General features: G+C 35.7%; 1 protein-coding gene and 1 pseudogene across 8 annotated transcripts in view; both read right to left on the reverse strand.

Annotated features, from left to right (window-relative positions):
• Window positions 1–19,483, reverse strand: part of Sbf2 (SET binding factor 2) — a 330,570-nt gene that overhangs the window by 133,377 nt on the left and 177,710 nt on the right. For all 8 annotated transcript variants that reach the window (XM_031387848.1, XM_031387851.1, XM_031387855.1 and 5 more), the window contains exons 7-13: window positions 19,250–19,382; window positions 18,539–18,647; window positions 16,395–16,508; window positions 11,556–11,633; window positions 10,765–10,878; window positions 10,260–10,388; window positions 8,083–8,181 (exon numbers count right to left, since the gene is read on the reverse strand). In XM_031387848.1, the coding sequence (XP_031243708.1) occupies window positions 8,083–8,181; window positions 10,260–10,388; window positions 10,765–10,878; window positions 11,556–11,633; window positions 16,395–16,508; window positions 18,539–18,647; window positions 19,250–19,382 (776 nt within the window). The remainder of the gene's footprint in view (window positions 1–8,082; window positions 8,182–10,259; window positions 10,389–10,764; window positions 10,879–11,555; window positions 11,634–16,394; window positions 16,509–18,538; window positions 18,648–19,249; window positions 19,383–19,483) is intronic.
• On the reverse strand, window positions 5,712–7,844 carry LOC116104097 (annotated as a pseudogene).

The following is a 19,483-nucleotide window of genomic DNA, read 5'->3' on the forward strand; positions in this document are numbered from 1 at the left end:
CACACTGTTTATCTGATGCAAATCTACTATTTGGTTTCCTAGCTGCTGTGTCTGTGCACTACTGCCCTCTAATGGGCAGCATGTTAAGTGTAGAGGACCATATGCATGTGTCACCTGAAATTATGCCTCATCCCCATAGAACTTGTGTGAAACAAGCAGCAAGGAAAGGAAGTACAAGTTAGGACTTGCTGTATTCAAGAGGGTCTTAGAAATATCTACTCTTACTTCTCACTATGAATGGATTTGGACTGGTGCCTTAGGTTCCTGATTTCATTAAAAATTGTAATCTAGTTTTACAGCTGAAACAAGGAAATCTGTTATTTTCTAACAGTCCAAATCAACAAACAAATTTTTCCTTGAGTTCAGAGAAATGTAAATTTAAATACAAAGTAATAACCAAATATTCAGACAACTAAACACAGTAACATAGAAACAGGTTTAAGTCCTCCAAAATGGACAGCTGAGAAAGTCTGGCTAAATCCAGCCCTTTCATTGGGAGTAAATTTTAAATTTTGATGATGATTTTCAAGGGATGATCTCTGTAATCCTGCTATAGTACACATAGGGAGAAGCTCACTGTTTTTCTCACATTTAAAAAATAAATTACCAACTTATATACCATGTGGTCAGGCAACATCAATTTTTTTCTTTCTTTGTCAGACTAAATGAGAGTATGATTAGGATTTATAGAAAAGAAGGCCAAACACACATGTCAAATAAAGGCAAAACAAAACAAAACAAAACAAAAATCCTAAGACGTACTGGAAATCTAAAGTAGGCCATAGCCACACTAGCAATAACAATGAAACAACAAAAATCTTTGTTAGAGGTTACTAAATATTCTAGATTAGTTCAGATATTTAAAATTGTTTTAATATCCATGATTCATACTTGAATAACACAAATCTTCCCAAATGTAGTTGAAGAAATTATTATTACTTATGTAAATCGCTCTTGAGCTACCTGACAGTAGATGAGACTGATGGAATGTAATAGTCTCAATTTCTAACTTTATTAACCTTTTACTGGCCACTGAGATGCATTATGGTCTCCTAACATTAATGCATTTGGTGTTGAGGCCTTTCCCATCTAAGTGCTGAACTGTGTCACTTTCATTGGATGTGCTTAATTTTGATACAACTGGCATTTAAAACTTGACAACTCTTGGTTTAGGGCAGATGTGGGTGTTTTCATGTAGTGTAAAATATTTGGAAGCATCACTGACCTATATTCACTAGCACACAGCCTCTCTAGCTGGGTTTTTTTTTTTTGTTTGTTTGTTTTTGTTTTTTCGAGACAGGGTTTCCTTGAGTTCAGAGAAATGTAAATTTAAATACAAAGTAATAACCAAATATTCAGACAACTAAACACAGTGACATAGAAACTTGCCTTGGCTGTCCTGAAACTCACTCTGTAGATCAGGCTGGCCTCGAACTCAGAAATCCACCTGCCTCTGCCTCCCAAGTGCTGGGATTAAAGGCGTGTGCCACCACTGCCTGGCAAAATGTGTAGCCCAGGCTGGCCTCAAACTCATGATCCTCCTGTCTCTGCCTCCTTCAGCAAATCCTACTGGCATGTGCCACCACAACCAGCCTTTCTAGCTGTTTTAACTAAAAGTGTCTTTTGTGTCTTTTGATATTGCCCAGTATGATAATGCCTCTAAGTAGAGTAGGGAAGGTTGAGTGTTTGGAGAATCAATACTTTAATGACTCCAGAAAAACTCTCTATTATTACCTAATTACTTTTATTATAGATATTGAGGCAGCATTTGTATATAATGATTATATAACATTATATACATTCACTTGCCTGCTGATATTAAAATAGCCACAAAGAGACACTACTGCACACTTTTGAGAATGACTGCAAGAAAAACAAAGAAGCAAAAAATAAGTGATGATACTGAGTGTTGCTTAAGATAATCAGCAAATGGAACTCTTATATACTGCAGATGGGAATACAAAATAAAATAGACACAGAGAAAAACAATCAGCAGTTTTAAAATAAAGTTAAATGCTGTGTCACCATTTACCTGATATCTGAGTCCTAAGTATTTATCTAAGAGAAATAAAATTTACATTTATGGATACTCATTATTGCCAAAATTGTTATTCAGCAAGTCAGAGAAAAAAAATGTAGGCAATCTATGCAAGTGGAATGCTACTCATTAATGAAAGGTATCATCTCTATCTCTATGTGACCATGGATAAGCGTGAAATTCATTATATTAATGAAGGCAAATTCAAAACAACTGAATTGTTGAAAGACAAAGCTATAGAGATGGAAAACAGATCACTGGTTACCAAGAGTTTGAGGTAGTAGAAAGACATGACTACAATAGGCATTAAAGAGCTTCCCGGGTGGTAAGAATTCCATATGCACTTACTATGATGCTGGGGGCATTGCACTTGTCAAAATCTGTAGATGGGTACACTCAAGATTTTGCTCCACGTAGAGCCAATCACAGTAAATTGACTTATCATGAATAAGCAAATCAGAGAGAGGAGTTTATGCTTTGATTAAAGGGTCTTACTTTAACTGGTTTTCTAGTACTTCAAAATGAAATTCCATAGAATTCTTATCTTGATTATTCTGGCATTTAATTATGAGGTCTTGTGTAAGTTCTTGTATGGGGTTGAATCACAGTGCCTAAGGACAGAGTGCCTGAGTAGAAAAACATGCTCATGCATATACTGAAAGGCAGAGGGCAGCCTTCAGTATTTCCAACTGGGCACAGAAGAAAAAGTTGTATAGACTTGTATACATTATCTCTGTGGCATAACCAGTGCTTGTGTGACTGGAACTGGAACTTGAACATCTCTTTGAAATCCTGGACTGGGGTGTGAAGACAAGCTAGACACACAGCAAACTTAAACGTAGCACAGTGTTTAATCAAACAGTAAAATGATAGAGTTGGTTCCTGCGTACCAAAGGGGAATTTCAGAAGTGTGACTTTGACATGGTAGTGAAACTGGTTTTCATGTAAAAATAAAAATATGTGAATTACCTTCCATACATTGACAGGATTCCTCTTTATATTTTCAATTTCCTTCATGACCCAAAAAAGTAACTTTATCACATGGTCTCTCTCTTTTTTTTTTAATTTCATAAAAAATTTATACTTTAGAAAGGTTGGGGTTGTCACAAACTTCAGAATATTACAACTGTTCCAATATTACACTGTTCCAAGAAGGAACAGTGACAATAAATCATGATATTCTCAGATATTCAATTATCATGTTTGTGTATCTTTTCTGGAAGACATTAGGAGAATCATGTGCCTAAAATATGCTCAACATTAGTAAGTAATTCATAAATATACAATAGATGAGGGGATTCAACTAAATTAAATGGAACTTAATTAGTTTTTTAGAAAAAGCATAATAAAGATTCATGAAATGTAAAGTGCATTTTTGAATAGTCTTAACAAAGAAGGTAATTTTTTAAAAGATTTTTATTTTTTAGATTTATTTATTTATTTTATGTATATGAATACACTGTAGCTGTACAGATGGTTGTGACCCTTCATGTGGTTGTTGGAAGTTGATTTTAGGACCTCTGCTTGCTCTGGTCAACCCCGTTCACTCTGGTCGGCCTTGCTCGCTCAGTCCCTGCTCACTCCGGCCCAAAGATTTATTTATTATTATACATAAGTACACTGTAGCTGTCTTCACATGCACCAGAAGAGGGCGTCAGATCTCATTAGGGGTGGTTGTGAGCCACCATGTGGTCTCTGGGATTTGAACTCAGGACCTCCTGAAGAGCAGTCAGTGCTCTTACCCGCTGAGCCATCTTGCCAGCCCAAAGAAGGCAATTTTTATTTTACATAATAATGCAATTTTTTATTATGATCACTTTAAAAACTGACACAGTTTGTGATTTACATTCCCTTTTATGAATGTATAATTGCTAGATATTAATTTTATTGTACTTTTATTTATATACTGGTAAATATAAAGTATGTGTCATAAATTTAAGTTATAAGATAGTAAGAAGCAACTATTTATTTAGTTTTTGCATTAAAGTATCTTGGCACAATCCTTGTAGACAGCTGATCTTCACACAGCAGAGACAAACTGATATCAGAATCCTAATTTTGGTCAACTTACTAGCTATAACATTTGTCCTGAAATAGTCCTGAAAAAAACATCAAAGAAGTAAACAGCTATTTTTTTAAAGTTACCAGTCCTACTGGACTTGATTAAATTGATTCCTACCTGGCATTCTGCTTATCTTTGAAAAGCATCAATAAACCACTTCTACTCAGAGAAAAATAAACTACTTCTTAATCTTCAGTTTCCTCAGCCATTGAATACCAGCTAGCCTTATTGCACAGGGACACTGTCAAGCACAGGGTCACTGCTAAGGGAGAAAGTATGCTAAAACACTGTTGTAAAGTGTAATGGAAACATTGATACTTTTTGTTGTTGTTGTTGTTTACTACTTATTGCACTACTTTTTATTGAAAAGCGTCTTGCACTTAGGATGGCTGTTTTTTGAGTTTCACCATACACTTTAATGTTAAAGGTTAAATTAACTTTTACATGCAAGCAGTGTTTCCCCACCTGGGAACAATGATGATAAAAAGATGACATACCTGTCTATGTCTTTTAATTATCTTAATTCAATTAGTAATGTAAAGTTACAGATTGAATTACAATAAATATCAATAAAATATTTATTTTTAGATAACTATTCTTCATGAAAAATATGAGTATTATAAGCAACTTGTTTAAGGACAGAGGTTTGATTTGGGAGGTCTAAGACTGTCTTTGAAGGATGTTATTGTCTTTTAAACCTTAAATAAGAACAGTGGCAAACAGCTTTTCATTCAAAAAAAAAAAGAAGATGACATACCACATGAAGTGTCTTTTTTAATTGAAAAGCTAAGAATTGTTGAGTTACAGTCCCCCCTCCCAAACCACAAACTGGGTAGTAAACTAAATCTCTAGGCAACATATTCAAAACTGAGAAGATTGATTAACACACACACACACACACACACACACACACACACACAAGGCAAAACAAGGCAAAACAAGGCCTCAGATCCAGTGAAGAGAGCCCAGAGGACATCCACATGGTTAACTTCAAGTTGCCTTGTTCCAGTTTCCGATTCATGAACAAATATCATGTTTTGTTAATTCTATTTCAGCATACTTCTCCTAAGTTGTTTTATTTACAATGCCAACTTTGAAAGGCTCACTAAAGTTAACTAGACAATGAACTAGAGGCAGAAATCACTTTACAGAAAGAGGGAAAGCCCAAAATGCCACTTTCCGCAGAGAACCATCATTCAGGTTTATTCAGAGTAATGGGGAAAAAGGAAACTTCTGCTCATAGAAGAAACTCAGCCACGGGTCTGATCCGGACTGGAACTACACACGCAGTGAGGACAAGGCTGTGTTTATCTACTGATCTCTAATATTAACATTATAAACAGAGCAGTGCAACTAGCAATTGGACCAACCCTTCTAGTGTTTGATGGGGTTTGAGTCGTGGCAGGAAGCGTCTGCAGACACCAGGCCCAGGCAGTTCCACATGTAAGAGGTTTAATTGGAAGGGGGTAGGGGTGTAGCAGCACAGGAAGAGAGAGGGGAGAGAGAGAAGAAAAGAGAGAGAGAGATGGAGGAAAGTACCCATATATATATATATATATATATATATATATATATATATATATATATATATATATATGTCGTGACGTAGCAGTCCAGGTAAAGGTGGGAGCTGAACCCAATGGATTCTGGGCATATGGTGGCCGTTGCCCGGGCGACAGGTCTGTGGACCTGCCCACATCTGCGGTGCTGGGTGCTAACAGTATTCCAGTGACAGGCACAGCAGTTCACTTCTCTTCACACCATTGGTTCTCTCTGCGTACCTGGCCTCTTCTCTTCAGTAAAGTCATTTTTTATATTGAAGGTTTTACGAATCTCCTTGGGAGTTTTCCCCTTAATCATATTGGCCACAGTCTTGTATGTGACATCAAGCAAAAGTGTTCCTTGGTCAATTTTCAGGAATTCTTGGTCCCAAGCAGGAATATCATCTGTCCGCTTTTCTTTGTTCTCAGCATCTTCAGGAGGAGGAGGGTCGTCCTTGTGGTGGGTGCACCACTGAATGACCTTTTTTAGAATTGCTGCATTAACATTTGGTAAAGGAACAGGATCATCATCTTCCTCATTATCCGTTCCCAAACTTTCTAGCATGGTCTTGACGGTCACAGATTGTTTGGCAACTTCCACATCAACTTCAAATATCTCTCCATCAGAACTCTGCAACTTTTATCATAGGCATGGTGCTCGGTCTCAAGACCACAGGCCCGAGGGTGACAGACAGAGTTCATAACAGCACAGAAGTATCGAGAACAAGGCCACTAACACATTGCTACTTTTTGTTGGTTTTCCAAGACAGAATTTTTCTGACTGTCCTGGAACTCAGTTTCTAGATCTGTCTAGGGCCTCTACCTCCTGAGTGCTGGGCTGGGACTAAAGGTGTCACCATCACTGTCTGGTTGATTATTACTTTTCTTGGATTAAATAGAATCAATATGATAGAGTACATTAAGGAATTAGACATAAGAGAGTTCATAAATTTGAACTCTGGATTCTATCATTTAATAGCTACATGATTCTGAGTCAATTATATCCTCAAGAAATGGGTATATTGAACCTGCCTTAAAAGTGCTATAGGATTACAGATGAAGTATGTTAAGTGGTTTATGCTATGCCATTTATTTAAACTTCTGACAAATCAATTATGCCTTAAAAATGAGATCCTTTTAAGACTATGACATATTGCTTCTTAGGAAAGGAACTAATTACAAATGACAGTCCAGTAAAGTATTACTGTGTTGAAGAGTTAAAACAGAAAATTATCTTTTGCCAGGACCAAGCATGCTGTGCCTAATTTCTTCCTGTGTTAATTTCTGTTCTTTTGTTATTAGGCAAAGCATATTGTAAACTTGATAATAAAAGTCACTAGTAATTTTAGAAATAAACCAAAAATATTCAATTATGTTGTCTAACTTAGATGGGAACAGTTCAAAAAAGAGGGACCATTTGTTTTAATATGAATCTTTCAAAAAGAATTCTCTCTCTCAAAGGTCTGACCCAAATGCAGAACTTGAGCATAACTGAGTAGAATATGGGGAACAGCTGGGAAGTATAATGAATGCAGAGCATGCACAAGGCTCTGGGTTCAATCCTCCACACATGCACACATGCATTTACACACAAGCAAAGAAAATAATTCAATAATATGTAACAAGGTTATTTAGTATTTCTGCTTTTAACTTCCTGTCCTCAGATTTCAAGTGAATGTGACAGAACAGTGACTAATGCCTCACTGTCAGGTGGTTTGCTTTGTCAAAGAGCTAGATTAAACAACACTCTTGGGTCAGAGCACTAATATCAAGTTCTTCCTCACTCTAATTCCTTAAAAAAAACTTCCCTCTGCTTTCTTCAGAGGGTGCCACATCCCCCACTTGATTTATGTTTAACAAAGGAACCACAAACTTTACAAGAAGGAGTGGCCAGCACTTAGCACAAAACCACTATTCTTTAAGCATGTAGCCTCTCTGCCAGCCTAAGAATTCGGTGGTTAGTTCACCTCATCCTGATCTTTTAATTTACAACACTTCTTCTGTCCAGAGAGCATTTTCATCTTTGAGTTTCTGTGGTTCACTTGCCAGTTTTCTTTCCTTCTTCCAGCTTAGTTCATTACCTCATTAATTGAAAACAATGGCGCTCAGATGACAGACACTAGCTATGCTGAAGCAGAGCATACCTCAGTGCTCCTAAGGCACTTCTGATTACCAGTGTATTTAAACTTTCTCTACTAAACATGGCGCCCAGAGAAAACTCACCATGAGGACATAAGATTCATGGCGAAAAAATGTGACCAAGACATTTTCATGATACAGTGACCAATAAAAAAATGTGACACATTCTGACACACAGAATCAAGTGTGACATCTTGGGTTGATTATCCAGAGCACAGGAATTACTGCGAGAATCCTGGAGCTTCTCAGTTCTGAAAACAAAATGTTCCATTAATACTTTTCAATAGACTAAATACACTTACATTTTTGAATAGTTGCTCAGCAAGTTCTCTGATGTGCTTTATCATCTTCAGTGGATTATTTTCTTCAACTTTAATTCTCTCTACTTCAAAAGCTACCAACTTGGAAAAACAATCAGATGGCAATAATCAGTACCTAAATAGCTGAATTTAAAAACTGATTATTTTCATACAATATGCAAACTAAAAGCCATCTAAACTATATTATTTTCAAAGTAATTTTATTTAGATTTGTACTGAGTTTCACCTCTATCCTAGGATGACAAAGGCATATTAACTCTATGGCTTCCGGGTAGCCCCTTACTCAGTAACTCTTGGGGAACAATCATCTATGCAGTGCAGACGCCTTCAGGCCTCACTCATGATAATTTACTTGGAAATTTCAGAAGGTGTGAGTGAACGTCTCCAGATGTTTCTTTAACTTAGAAATATGAACAAACAATTCAGGTTGTGCTGACTGGACTCTATGGACAGTATGACCTGGGCTCAGATTCCTCACCTCTAAGTCAAGGCAGAAGAGCAAGATGACCTTTAGATTCCATTTAGTTCTCAAGTGATATATATGGAGTCTTTCTCTCTATTAAGTAATTTGCTAAGGCAATTGTGTGGGAGTGTATACTTACTAAAGAGGGACAGGCATGAAAAGAAATGTAGGAGAGTAAACAGGTGAAAAGGGAAAGGAACAAGAGTTTCTTCCTTCTAGGAACCAACAGATGAATCAAAGGCAGTAGAACTATGGATTTCCCACTCTGTGCCAGTACTCAGAAGATTGTCATACAAAGAAAGGCAGATATGCCTTTCATTCCTAAGGTATCTATTTGATGCCAGTGTAAGCCTAAGACAGGGTACAGTAGGATCTACCTAATAAAGCTTTGTAGAACCCATGTGATACAGGAAATGGATCTTTCCAAGTAGCAAATGTTATTTTCCTATAAAAGCATGTTCTCATGTAAGTAGATAAAGAGGGTAGGAAGAGAAATGTTTTAAGCCTCATGTTGAAAGCAATCAACACAACTTTATTTTGCTAGAGGTTAGCAAGAAAAATGTGGGTAGAAAACAAAGATGCACATAAACTATCGCTGCTATTAATGATGTTTCAGAGACCAGCAGATGAGGTAGAAAAGGTCTTTGGCAAGCATCTTAGTTTAACTATATAAGCCATCAGCCAGTGAGATCTTAATTGGGAACAGAGCGGTTGATAGGGATGTTAGTACGATCAAAGGCCAGTTACACTGTTATTTAGGGAACAACAGCTCAGTAAGTGACTATAAAGAAGTGTGCGAGTCAGGGCAACGTGCTGCACACCGGCATGTGCTGGTTATTAAGTGAGGCGTTTAGTCTTCACCCTCAGAACAGCTCTCCTTTCCTTTCCTTACCTGTGAGTAACTATCTTTACAAAGAATAAACAATCCATCTCTGAAAAAAAGACCTTTCCTCCTACAGGATAAGCCAACAGTGGTAAAAGGTAACATAGTCTCCCTTCAGGTTCCAGGAGTAACTTTTTTTTTGGTGGACATCAGGAACTTTAAAATCTATTGGGTCCAATACAGTAATGTTTCAAAAACTGAAATACAAATACTATCCACTTTCTTGTCCCCCATAATGCACTGGTGTAAATATACAACTAAATGATAAATGAAAAAGTGTATTTAAAAAAGAAAAAGCACAATAACTGTAAAGTAGTATCCTAGTCATACAGTCTATTTCTCCCTTTATAGGAGCAAGTCCTTAAAAAGACAGAGCCTACATATGTATCCCAAATATTTCTACTAAGGTAGCTAGAAAATGGTAATTATTGATTAGTAGGAATGCTATAAATTTAAATTATGGCTTTATGACATTGATGGACTAAATATAACTGAAATTTAGAGTCACAAATCTGTGCATTAAGTTACACTGAGCTGCAGACTGACAATCACTAAACAAATGTATTTAAAAAACAAGTTTTATTTATATAAGCACTATCCAATTTTGAAGAAGATCTAAGAAGTTATTCAATCTTAGTTGTTAAATTTTTTATGTACTTCTAAAACACTCTACAGTTTTCTAATTTTTATAATTAACACAATTATCAACATTTGATATAAATAATATTTAAATTACTTAATGTTTAAGAATTTGAGTAAATGTTAGAAAACCTGTTTTTCCTTTAAAATATTAGTCATTGATAAGAACTATACCTCATCAAAGAGATCACAGGCTCTATAGGGAGGTCCTCTTTCTGAAACAAAACCTGCAAATGCCATTCCATTAAGTACTTTAGTGAGGAAATCATTCTCAACCAAACCACGCTGCCCCAAGAAAGCTGTCTGTAAAGAAAAAAAAAATGTGAAATGATGATTTATCACTGGGAGACAACCAAATGGTTAAAATAAATATAGAAATGTTAAAGATAGGCTGAATGACTTTACATATAACTAAACGCTGTCATGAAATATATTTCTCTCAAAAGGACAAGAGGAAAAAAAATCAAGTATAAATTTTAACTAATGCTTGATTAATAATTTAATAAGAGAAAAGTCAATTTTAAGCTTACATATTCTAAAGGAAAATATTACACCAGCTCTATTTGTCACATAACACAGACCCTTTAAGGACATTCAAAAATTAATTCAATACACATGACTAATAGCGTGGTCCTGTTAAATGGATCCACTTGACAGACAGCCTGGCACTGTGCCTTACTTTGTGAAAATGTATCACGGGCTCAGCATGGATCCGTATAAGCTGGAGGCATGACCTATATCCTTGGAACAGTTGTGCAAATAATCTAAGGAAAACTGCTCGAACTTCTTTATCCTGAAAATGCAAAATGAAACATACAAGTGATTTAATTAAAAAAAACAAAAACAAATTAAGTAAACCAGACAGAAGGGAGAAAGTCTGAGTGGACAAGTGTGCCACGCGCCCAGGCTTGTCTCCCCAAGCAGTGGGCTCAAGTCCCATGAGAGCCTTTGCTTGGCTCAAATGGGTTTGTTCTTTCTATTGAACTGAGGAGAATTGGATTCTAGAGCATACAATTTTCTTCCAGAGGAAAAATAAGTAGCATATTATCCTATTTTACTGTGTCAGAGAAAGAAATATATGCCAAGATCTTTATTTTATATCTGCAAAAAATTATAGTTATAAATATAAAAGGGAAAAACTCTCAAAAGATTACATTTTTAAAGGCTTATGAAATTCTTTCAACATTTCTCCAAATTATAAAAATCTATTCTTATTATAATGAAATATGATTACATGCATAGCAGGAGTGAGGCTCTGGTTTGATATATAGCACTGCAAGAAGAGAAGAATTCAAATTCTATGCTGGGCAGTGTTCCAGGTTATGACTAAGGCTCTGAGTCCTTTGCTGTCCTTACTCTCCTAGGCCAGAACACTGCCTTAAACTTTCTACGGGTACTTCTGACTCAGCACCCTTAAAATAAGAGCACAGCACTCTGTACAAGTGTCAGATTTGAACAGTAAATTCTTACCAGCATTTTTGAGTGGGATAAGGCTGTTCGTGGAGGAGGGAAGGCATGATCTGCTACTTCCAAATCCGGGTGCAAAATCTAAAGTACACAAGTTTATTATATAAGATATCTAGATTAATAAAACCTCCTTCTTAGTTTCTTTGAGGAATTAAGTGAATGATCTGTGCATGAATTAGATTATATACCCACCAAGAAATACAAATCAATTGAAACAGTTTCACATATACTGTCGTGGAAAGATCTCTAAGATAAAACATTAGATTTAAAAAAATAAAAAGATCTCCGAAAAGCTCGGGCACTCAGGGTTAAGAGCACTTGCTACTTTTACACATAATTAAGGTTCAGTTTCTAACAACCACAAGATGTCTCACAACCATTTGTAACTTCAGTTCCAGGGGCTTTGACATCTTATTCTGGTAGGCACATCTGTGACATGTAGATAAAATGCATTTTATTTTATGTAAAAAATGTATTTTACCTACATGTCACATGAAATAAATAAGCATTACAAAAAAATATTAACTAGAAAAAGTCATGTAACATTGCCTTGCTTAAATATAAATGAAAGCAAACCTCAAACAAACAAATAAATGTACACACAGATAAACATGTATCTGAGTATGAACAGTTCTCAAAGATCATATACCAAATTATAAAAGACTAGTCACCCTTGGGTACAGACCTGTTGGGAGCAGTGTTATACATCTATGTTGCTACTTCTTAAAAGAGGCTTAATTTGCATCTTGTAATACAAAAACTAAGCAGATGACAGAGAACTGAGAAATAAGCCCACACAACTACAACCACCTCATTTTTGACAGAAGTATCAAATACATGTATTAGAGAAAAGACAATCTCTTTAACAAACGGTTCTAGAAAAATGATATACAAATGTCAAGGAATGATTCTAGACGTTCCCCTTATCCTATAAAAAAAATCAAAATGAACTAAAAACCTTAACATAAGATCCTAAAGTGAACTGGTAGATGAAAACATGAAAAAAACCTCCAAGATCTATTCACAGGCAATGTTCTTCTGAAAAGGGCTCTAATGGTCCAGGAGAACTGATTAATGATACTACAAAAAATGAATCCATGAGCAGAAAGAAGAGGTAGCCAACAGAATTAGATAAAACTTTTGCCAGCTACATATCAAATTAGAAGGTCATATCTCAAATATAAAGATAACTCAAAATGTTAAACACCAAGAAACCAAATTGTCCAATCAACAAATGGGTTAGTGAAAAATTCAAATGGCTAATAAATATTTGAAAAAGAATTGGCACCATGACTAGCAATCAGAGAATCACAAATTAAAGCCATATTGAGATCCCATCTCCCTCAATGGCAAAGTGACTGTCAAGACAAGAAATGGCAGCAAATGCTGGCAAGGATGTGGGTAAGGAAGAGCTTCAAACACCACTGCAAAGAGTGCAAACGGGTGCAGCCTCTAGGAAGGTCATCAAAAAAGTGAAATAACAAAATGAACAAAAAACTATCATCTGACTTATCTATACCACTCTTGGTACTAACCACATAGAAGAATCTAAATCAGCAAACCACAGAAATACTTGAACACCTATGTTTACTTCAGTACTAGACACAACAAAGATGGAATCAGTCAGATGCCTATCAATGAAAGAACAAAAAAAAAATGTTATGCAGTATGCAGTTTAAAGACTATAAAGAAGAGTTAAATCATGTTATTTTAAGGAGAATGAATAGAACTGGATATCACCATGCTAAAGTGTAGTAAGTAAAATGCAGATGGATAAATGACACATATTCTTATAAGTGTAATCCAGATTTACATAAAAGTAAGGATAAGGGACATAATAGAGGTGAAAATAAGCAAAGTACAATGACACATAGGACAGTGTCATAATGAAAACCTATTCTGTATGCTAACAAAATTAACGAATAAATGTTTTCAAAGGAGAGCTGCAGAAACAGGTCAGTGATTAAGACACTTGCTGTTCTTTCAGAGGATCTGGGTTTAGTTCCCAGCACCTACACGGTGGCTTACGACTACAGTTCCGATACCTTCCTCTGGTCTCCTCAGGCACTGCACACATATGGTGTACATATATACGTTTAGGCAAAAAATTGCATACCTATATAGTGAAAATAAAATCTTTCAGAAAGTACACTAAAAAAGTAAAGGTAGCAAACACAGGTAGACCGTGTCGAAGCTATGAATAGTAACATGAGAAATAAGAAGTATAACCACCTAAAACGCTAAAGAAAAAGATTAACATTTGAGTTAGGCTCTGAAGATAAGCAAGTTGGAAGAGTAGGTGGGGGTGTGAGAAAATCTAGGTAAGACTTGCACAGAAGAAAAGACGAGGCTCTGTCAGTAAGTAACACATTTTGGGTTTGCAGATCATTTTCAAGTTGGTGTGAGGGAACACATCTGTAATTGCAGATTCATGGAATGCTGTTCCAAGTTTGCATGTGAGATACCAGCCTTAGCAATTTAGTGAGGTCCTGTCTCAAATTAATATTTAAAAGGGCTGGGATGTAGATCAGTAGGCTGCCAAGCATATTCAAGGCTCTGAGTTAAATCCCAGCACCACAAAAACAAACAAAAGTTGTTCATAGTATATCAAGAAGTGAAAACCAACAATCCTAGCACTCTGGAGGCTAAGTAGGGGGTCAGCCTGTGATACAGAGTGAAACCCTGTCTCAAAATAAAAAGAACAGTAAAATCTCAGTCCTAATTACAAATCACAAGGTCACTCCTATATACTATCTTCATGTTTTGATGCCTTTAAAGTCATTCATGATTCTTACACAGTTCAAATAATGTATGGCCATTTGGTTACAATTGTTTAATAACTAAACAAACTTTCCATATGTGTTTTTCAAAGTTCCCTTAGTATATCCATTAAATTTGAACTCTTTGTGGTCCTTGTTGGCCAATATACACTGCTCTTAGCCTCACTCATGACATATTATACTGTACATATAGGATAGCCTATTATGTTTACAAGCACACAGGTTTACCACAGGTAACTTGCATGTGTTAGCGATACTTGGCGGCAGAGGCATGGCAGGTGGGGCTTACAGCATGTAGAAGAACTCACACAAAATCTATTGATTTAAGAGCTACAATCTCGCCAGGTGGTGGTGGCACACACCTTTAATCCTAGCACTTGAGAGGCAGAGGCAGGCAAATTTCTGAGTTCGAGGCCAGCCTGGTCTACAGAGTGAGTTCCAGGACAGTCAGGGCTACACATAGAAACCCTGTCTCAAAAAAAAGAAAAAAAAAAAAAAAAAAAAAAAAAAAAAAAAAAAGAGCTACAATCTCTCTTTGTTAATTCTGACACATAATCATTGAATAATTATTATATAACTGCTAAATAATTGCAAATGAATAACTACTTATATAATTGCTAAATGACTACTTATAAAGGAGTTTAAATACCATAAGAATTCTAGAAACATTAAATTTCTTCAATGACTCAAATACTAATTTTTCAGCTACTGCTACATCCATTGCAATCAATCCAATATATAGTTAATGCATTTCTTTAAAATTATTCACCTTTTGAAATGTTGTATTATCTGAGATGATACCATGTTTGGAATCTCAAGTCTTTCCATCATTTAAAATAGGCATTATAAGAAACCTATATTCTCAACCACCCTTTTAGTACATGAGTGTTTAAGTTGCTTGAAATACTTTGAAGTTACAAATAATGCTGAGGCAACATGGATGTGCATGTATATTTCCATGTTGTTGGAGATGATCATCAGTATAAAGTGTAAAAAGTAGGATTATCTGTCTATGTATATCTCATATATAATTTTGTTATATATTGCTAAATTCCCATTGGAAAAAAAAAAGAAACCTATAACTATCCTTGCCATGCCTTAATTTGAGAAAGTCACCTGTTCATCTCTCTATGAAATAAAACATCCTATAAAATCAAGAGTATAGCCCTTTTGAAGAGACATGATTTGCTCAATGGCATCAAGCTGCAGAATGTAAAGTAAGTCCTATATTGGTTTCTTTCCCATTGTGCCACATCTTGTATTTCAGATTACAAACTGCATTAGGAAACATTGGGATTTTCTAAAAATCTCCTATAACCTCCCATAACCATGACAAAAAACATACAGATTAACATAAAGCAGGAAGTTTGCTGAGAATGAAATCTCTTCCGGTAACTGTGTACTTCAAGCTTCTATTTAAGGAAGAAAACAAAGAATTTCAACAGCCTAGACTGGAGTATTAAGGTTATACAGACTTTAATCCTGTTAGTAGGATTAAAAAAAATGTACAATTTCCTGGAACTCACTCTGTAGACCAGACTGGCCTGGAGAACTCTAGAGAGAGATCCTCTGCCCTCTGCCTCCTTAGTGCTGAGATTAAAGGCAGAGTTTTACTTTCACAGAATTTGATATATAATATCTACTATATAAATATACTGAATGAGAAACAAATACTCTCTATATATCTATCTAGTAAATGAAGGATCCTTCTCTAAAGACTATATAAGAATTTATTTGTTTCAAACATAGGACTCTTTAAAATAATTACACTCTAATGGGGTACGCTGGTACATAACTTTAATCCCAACACCTGGCAGATACTACACAGTAAGTGCCAGACCTACATAGAGACAGCACATCTCAACATAATGTGTGAGTGTGTATGTGTAAACATGTACACACAGAAACATGTGCATGCACGCGTGCGCACGCGCGCACACAAACACATACACAAACACACACACACACACACACACAGAGTAATAGACAATGTTTTTTAAATTCCAGTTATCTTAGTTTCAGGTTTAAATCAAGAAAAATTACCATGAACAAAGAGTCATACCAGAGAAAGTGCTGCTTGAGTCTGATGAAGAAGTGGCTCCGGGAGGGATGAGAGGTGAATGCATTCAGGAATTTTAATAGTGCCTCCATCCAAATCTGCTATGATTACATCTAACTGAAAAAGATTTTAAAAATTAACCACAATTCATAATATATATTTGTTTTTAAGCAAATTGTCCTTGACTAACTCAAACTGAGAAAAACTAAATTGAGGAAGAGGTTCATAGTAAGAGTTCCTAATTACACTACATGTCCCAACTTCCTTGGAATTTGGGTACTGTACAAGAGTACCCTTCTGTAAGTGGAAGATGAAAAAATGATATGCGCACTGCTGTGCTTCAGAAGAGGAGTGCTGTAAGGCTCTTCTATGTCCTCTTTTGTCTTTCCATAGGAAGGAACTACAAACTGGCAGCAGCCTAGCATCAGTCATCCCAATGAGGACACTACCTGAGGGGATTTTAATAGAGAAAGCATAGGGAAGGAGGCTTGGATGGCAAATGATGCCATGGAGCAAACTACTTAGACACATTAAAGAGATTCTACAAAGTGGGGCGTGTTAATGGTAAAATTCCATGTTAATGGTAAAATTCCATGAGCTAGGACATTTGGATTCCATATGAATCGAAAAACAAAGCAATATATATTAAACAATTACTGTTTAGATTAAAACCTAGCTTGGGAGTGGTGATGCACATCTTTAATTCTAGTACTTGGGAGGCAGAAGGATGAGTTCAAGGCCATTCTTAGCTATGTAATGAATACAAGGTTATCATCAACCTGTGATACATTAGACTCTGTCTCAAAAACAAAAACTAAAATAAAAACAACATCCCAAACCTGATTTGTAGCATTCTAAAAGGTCATATTTAAAAATAATTTGCCAGGCAGTGGTGGCGCACTCCTTTAATCCCAGTACTTGGGAGGCAGAGGTAGGCGGATTTCTGAGTTTGAGGCCAGCCTGGTCTACAGAGTAAGTTCCAGGACAGCCAGGGCAACATAGAGAAACCCTATCTTGAACCCCATCCCCTAAATAAATAAATAAATAAATAAATAACTTACATAAATATGAAAGATTTTGATAATGTGGTTATAATTCATTCTAATTTATTTATTAAAATGTGAAGAAGCCTAGAACTGTCAACATTTGATTTGTCCTATCTCTATATTTAGTACTACTAAAATAATTTACAAATTATATGGCACCTACTTTTTAATAAACATGCATATTGGCTTATACATTTTTATATGATGATACTGGAGTTAAAAAGAACTAGATATGAAACACGATGTTAGGAGAATGGATTGGTATACACGCGGGGGTCTTCTCTGATCTCTCAGTACTGTCAATGCCATCTCTGATGTGGTTCCAGCTGCAGTTGCTATGTGAGGGACACTGAAGCTTCCTTTTTTGCTGGCATTTAGAAAAGCAGCAGCATTACAAAGTCTTGTAGATTACAGATATCATGCAACAAAATGCTTTTAGTATGAAAACGCCATGAAAAGTGCCACTTAACGTGCTCCCTGTACATGAGGCACAGTGCTTCAGAACACACCCCTCATCTCACACCAGGAATCCCACTTCATTATCTGACAGGTCTTAATCTGCCAATACACCCAATGGAATTTGTTTCTGTATATTAGACCCACTGATGCTATATTTTAGTTTTCACAGCTCCAAACAACCACCTTCTCCTTCCTCCGTGATGTACATGTGGAGGTCAGAAGATAACTTTCAGGAGTTGATTCTGGCCTTCTACTTTGTTTAAAGCAGTGTTTCTCTTATTTCTGCTGCATTGTTCTCGTCAGCCTTGCTGACCTGAAACCTTCCAGGTGATTCTTCTATTTCAACCAGGAGAGTTGCAATTACAAAAAACTCAATAAACTCAAACCAAGCATTTTTACCCACTGAGTCATCTTCCCTGTCTAAAACCATCTTGCTCATAAATATATGAATGAATACATAAATTCTCCTTTAAACTCCCATACTTGTAGAATTAAATATATTTAGATTGCTTACACTTGTTTTCCTTCTAGTCTTTCTTTTCTATGGGAAACAGGCCTTATATGAAAATAATAATGATGTGGGAACCTCACCTCGCAAGACTGAAAACAAAAGACTCAAGATCTGGACATCTGGGTACTTACAAGTTCATGGACATCAGTTTTAAAGATGGAGTGTACACCAATAATGAATGGAGTTGGAGAACTCAAAACTTCTAGGAGCTGAGCCGGAAGAATGGGGATATAAGGGTAACTGGAAATAATAAAAAAAGTTCACATATGTTATTTTCCCACAATATGAACACATTTTCCCTTTATTTCTGTGCACTCTGAACCATAAAAATATATTTATTAATTCTTTGAGAATTTCATACCATGCATTTTGATCATATTTACCCTTGACAATTACCAATTCATAACCAAGTATGTCTACCAACGTATGTTCTATTTTCTATGTTATTGTGAAGAAACATCACATCATTTATATACAAATAATTTAAGAGTTATCTAAAACCGATAAGGATTCTTAATTAACAGAATCTTAGTAATTTCTAAAAATTAATACACTAGTATCAAATAAGGTTAACCAGAGAATTTTATCAGTATTGAAAGATAATTAAATATTGCTGACAGTACTATTCAAAGTAAATTAAATATGTTTCACTAAATTAATCAACATTTAGTGATGTACAACTTGGAAAAGTCCCAAATTTAGACTAGACTTTATTAGAATCATAACTCTAACTTAACATAACAAACCTCTGTGGTTCAAAGCAATTGGGCCATGCCATTTTGATTTATCAACAAGTAATACATAATGTGGGAATAAATAATATTATCAAGTAAGAATTTCACCTGTACTTAAGAGGAAACATTAAAGATTCCAGGGCTCTACAGGCATCACTAAGTCTCTGGAAACTTGCTGAGTGGAAGAGAACCTTATTTTCTGTAAGGACCGCACAAAAGAGGTTGAGGACGTTTTGGATGCCTAAAAACAAAAGAGCAAAGGTTTACTTTACATAACCTAAAGAAATGTTCGACATCCTTAGTCATCAGGGAAATGCAAATCAAAACAACCCTGAGATTTCA

This window comes from Mastomys coucha, unplaced genomic scaffold, assembly GCF_008632895.1.
Source record: "Mastomys coucha isolate ucsf_1 unplaced genomic scaffold, UCSF_Mcou_1 pScaffold21, whole genome shotgun sequence".
Classification (NCBI taxonomy): domain Eukaryota; kingdom Metazoa; phylum Chordata; class Mammalia; order Rodentia; family Muridae; genus Mastomys; species Mastomys coucha.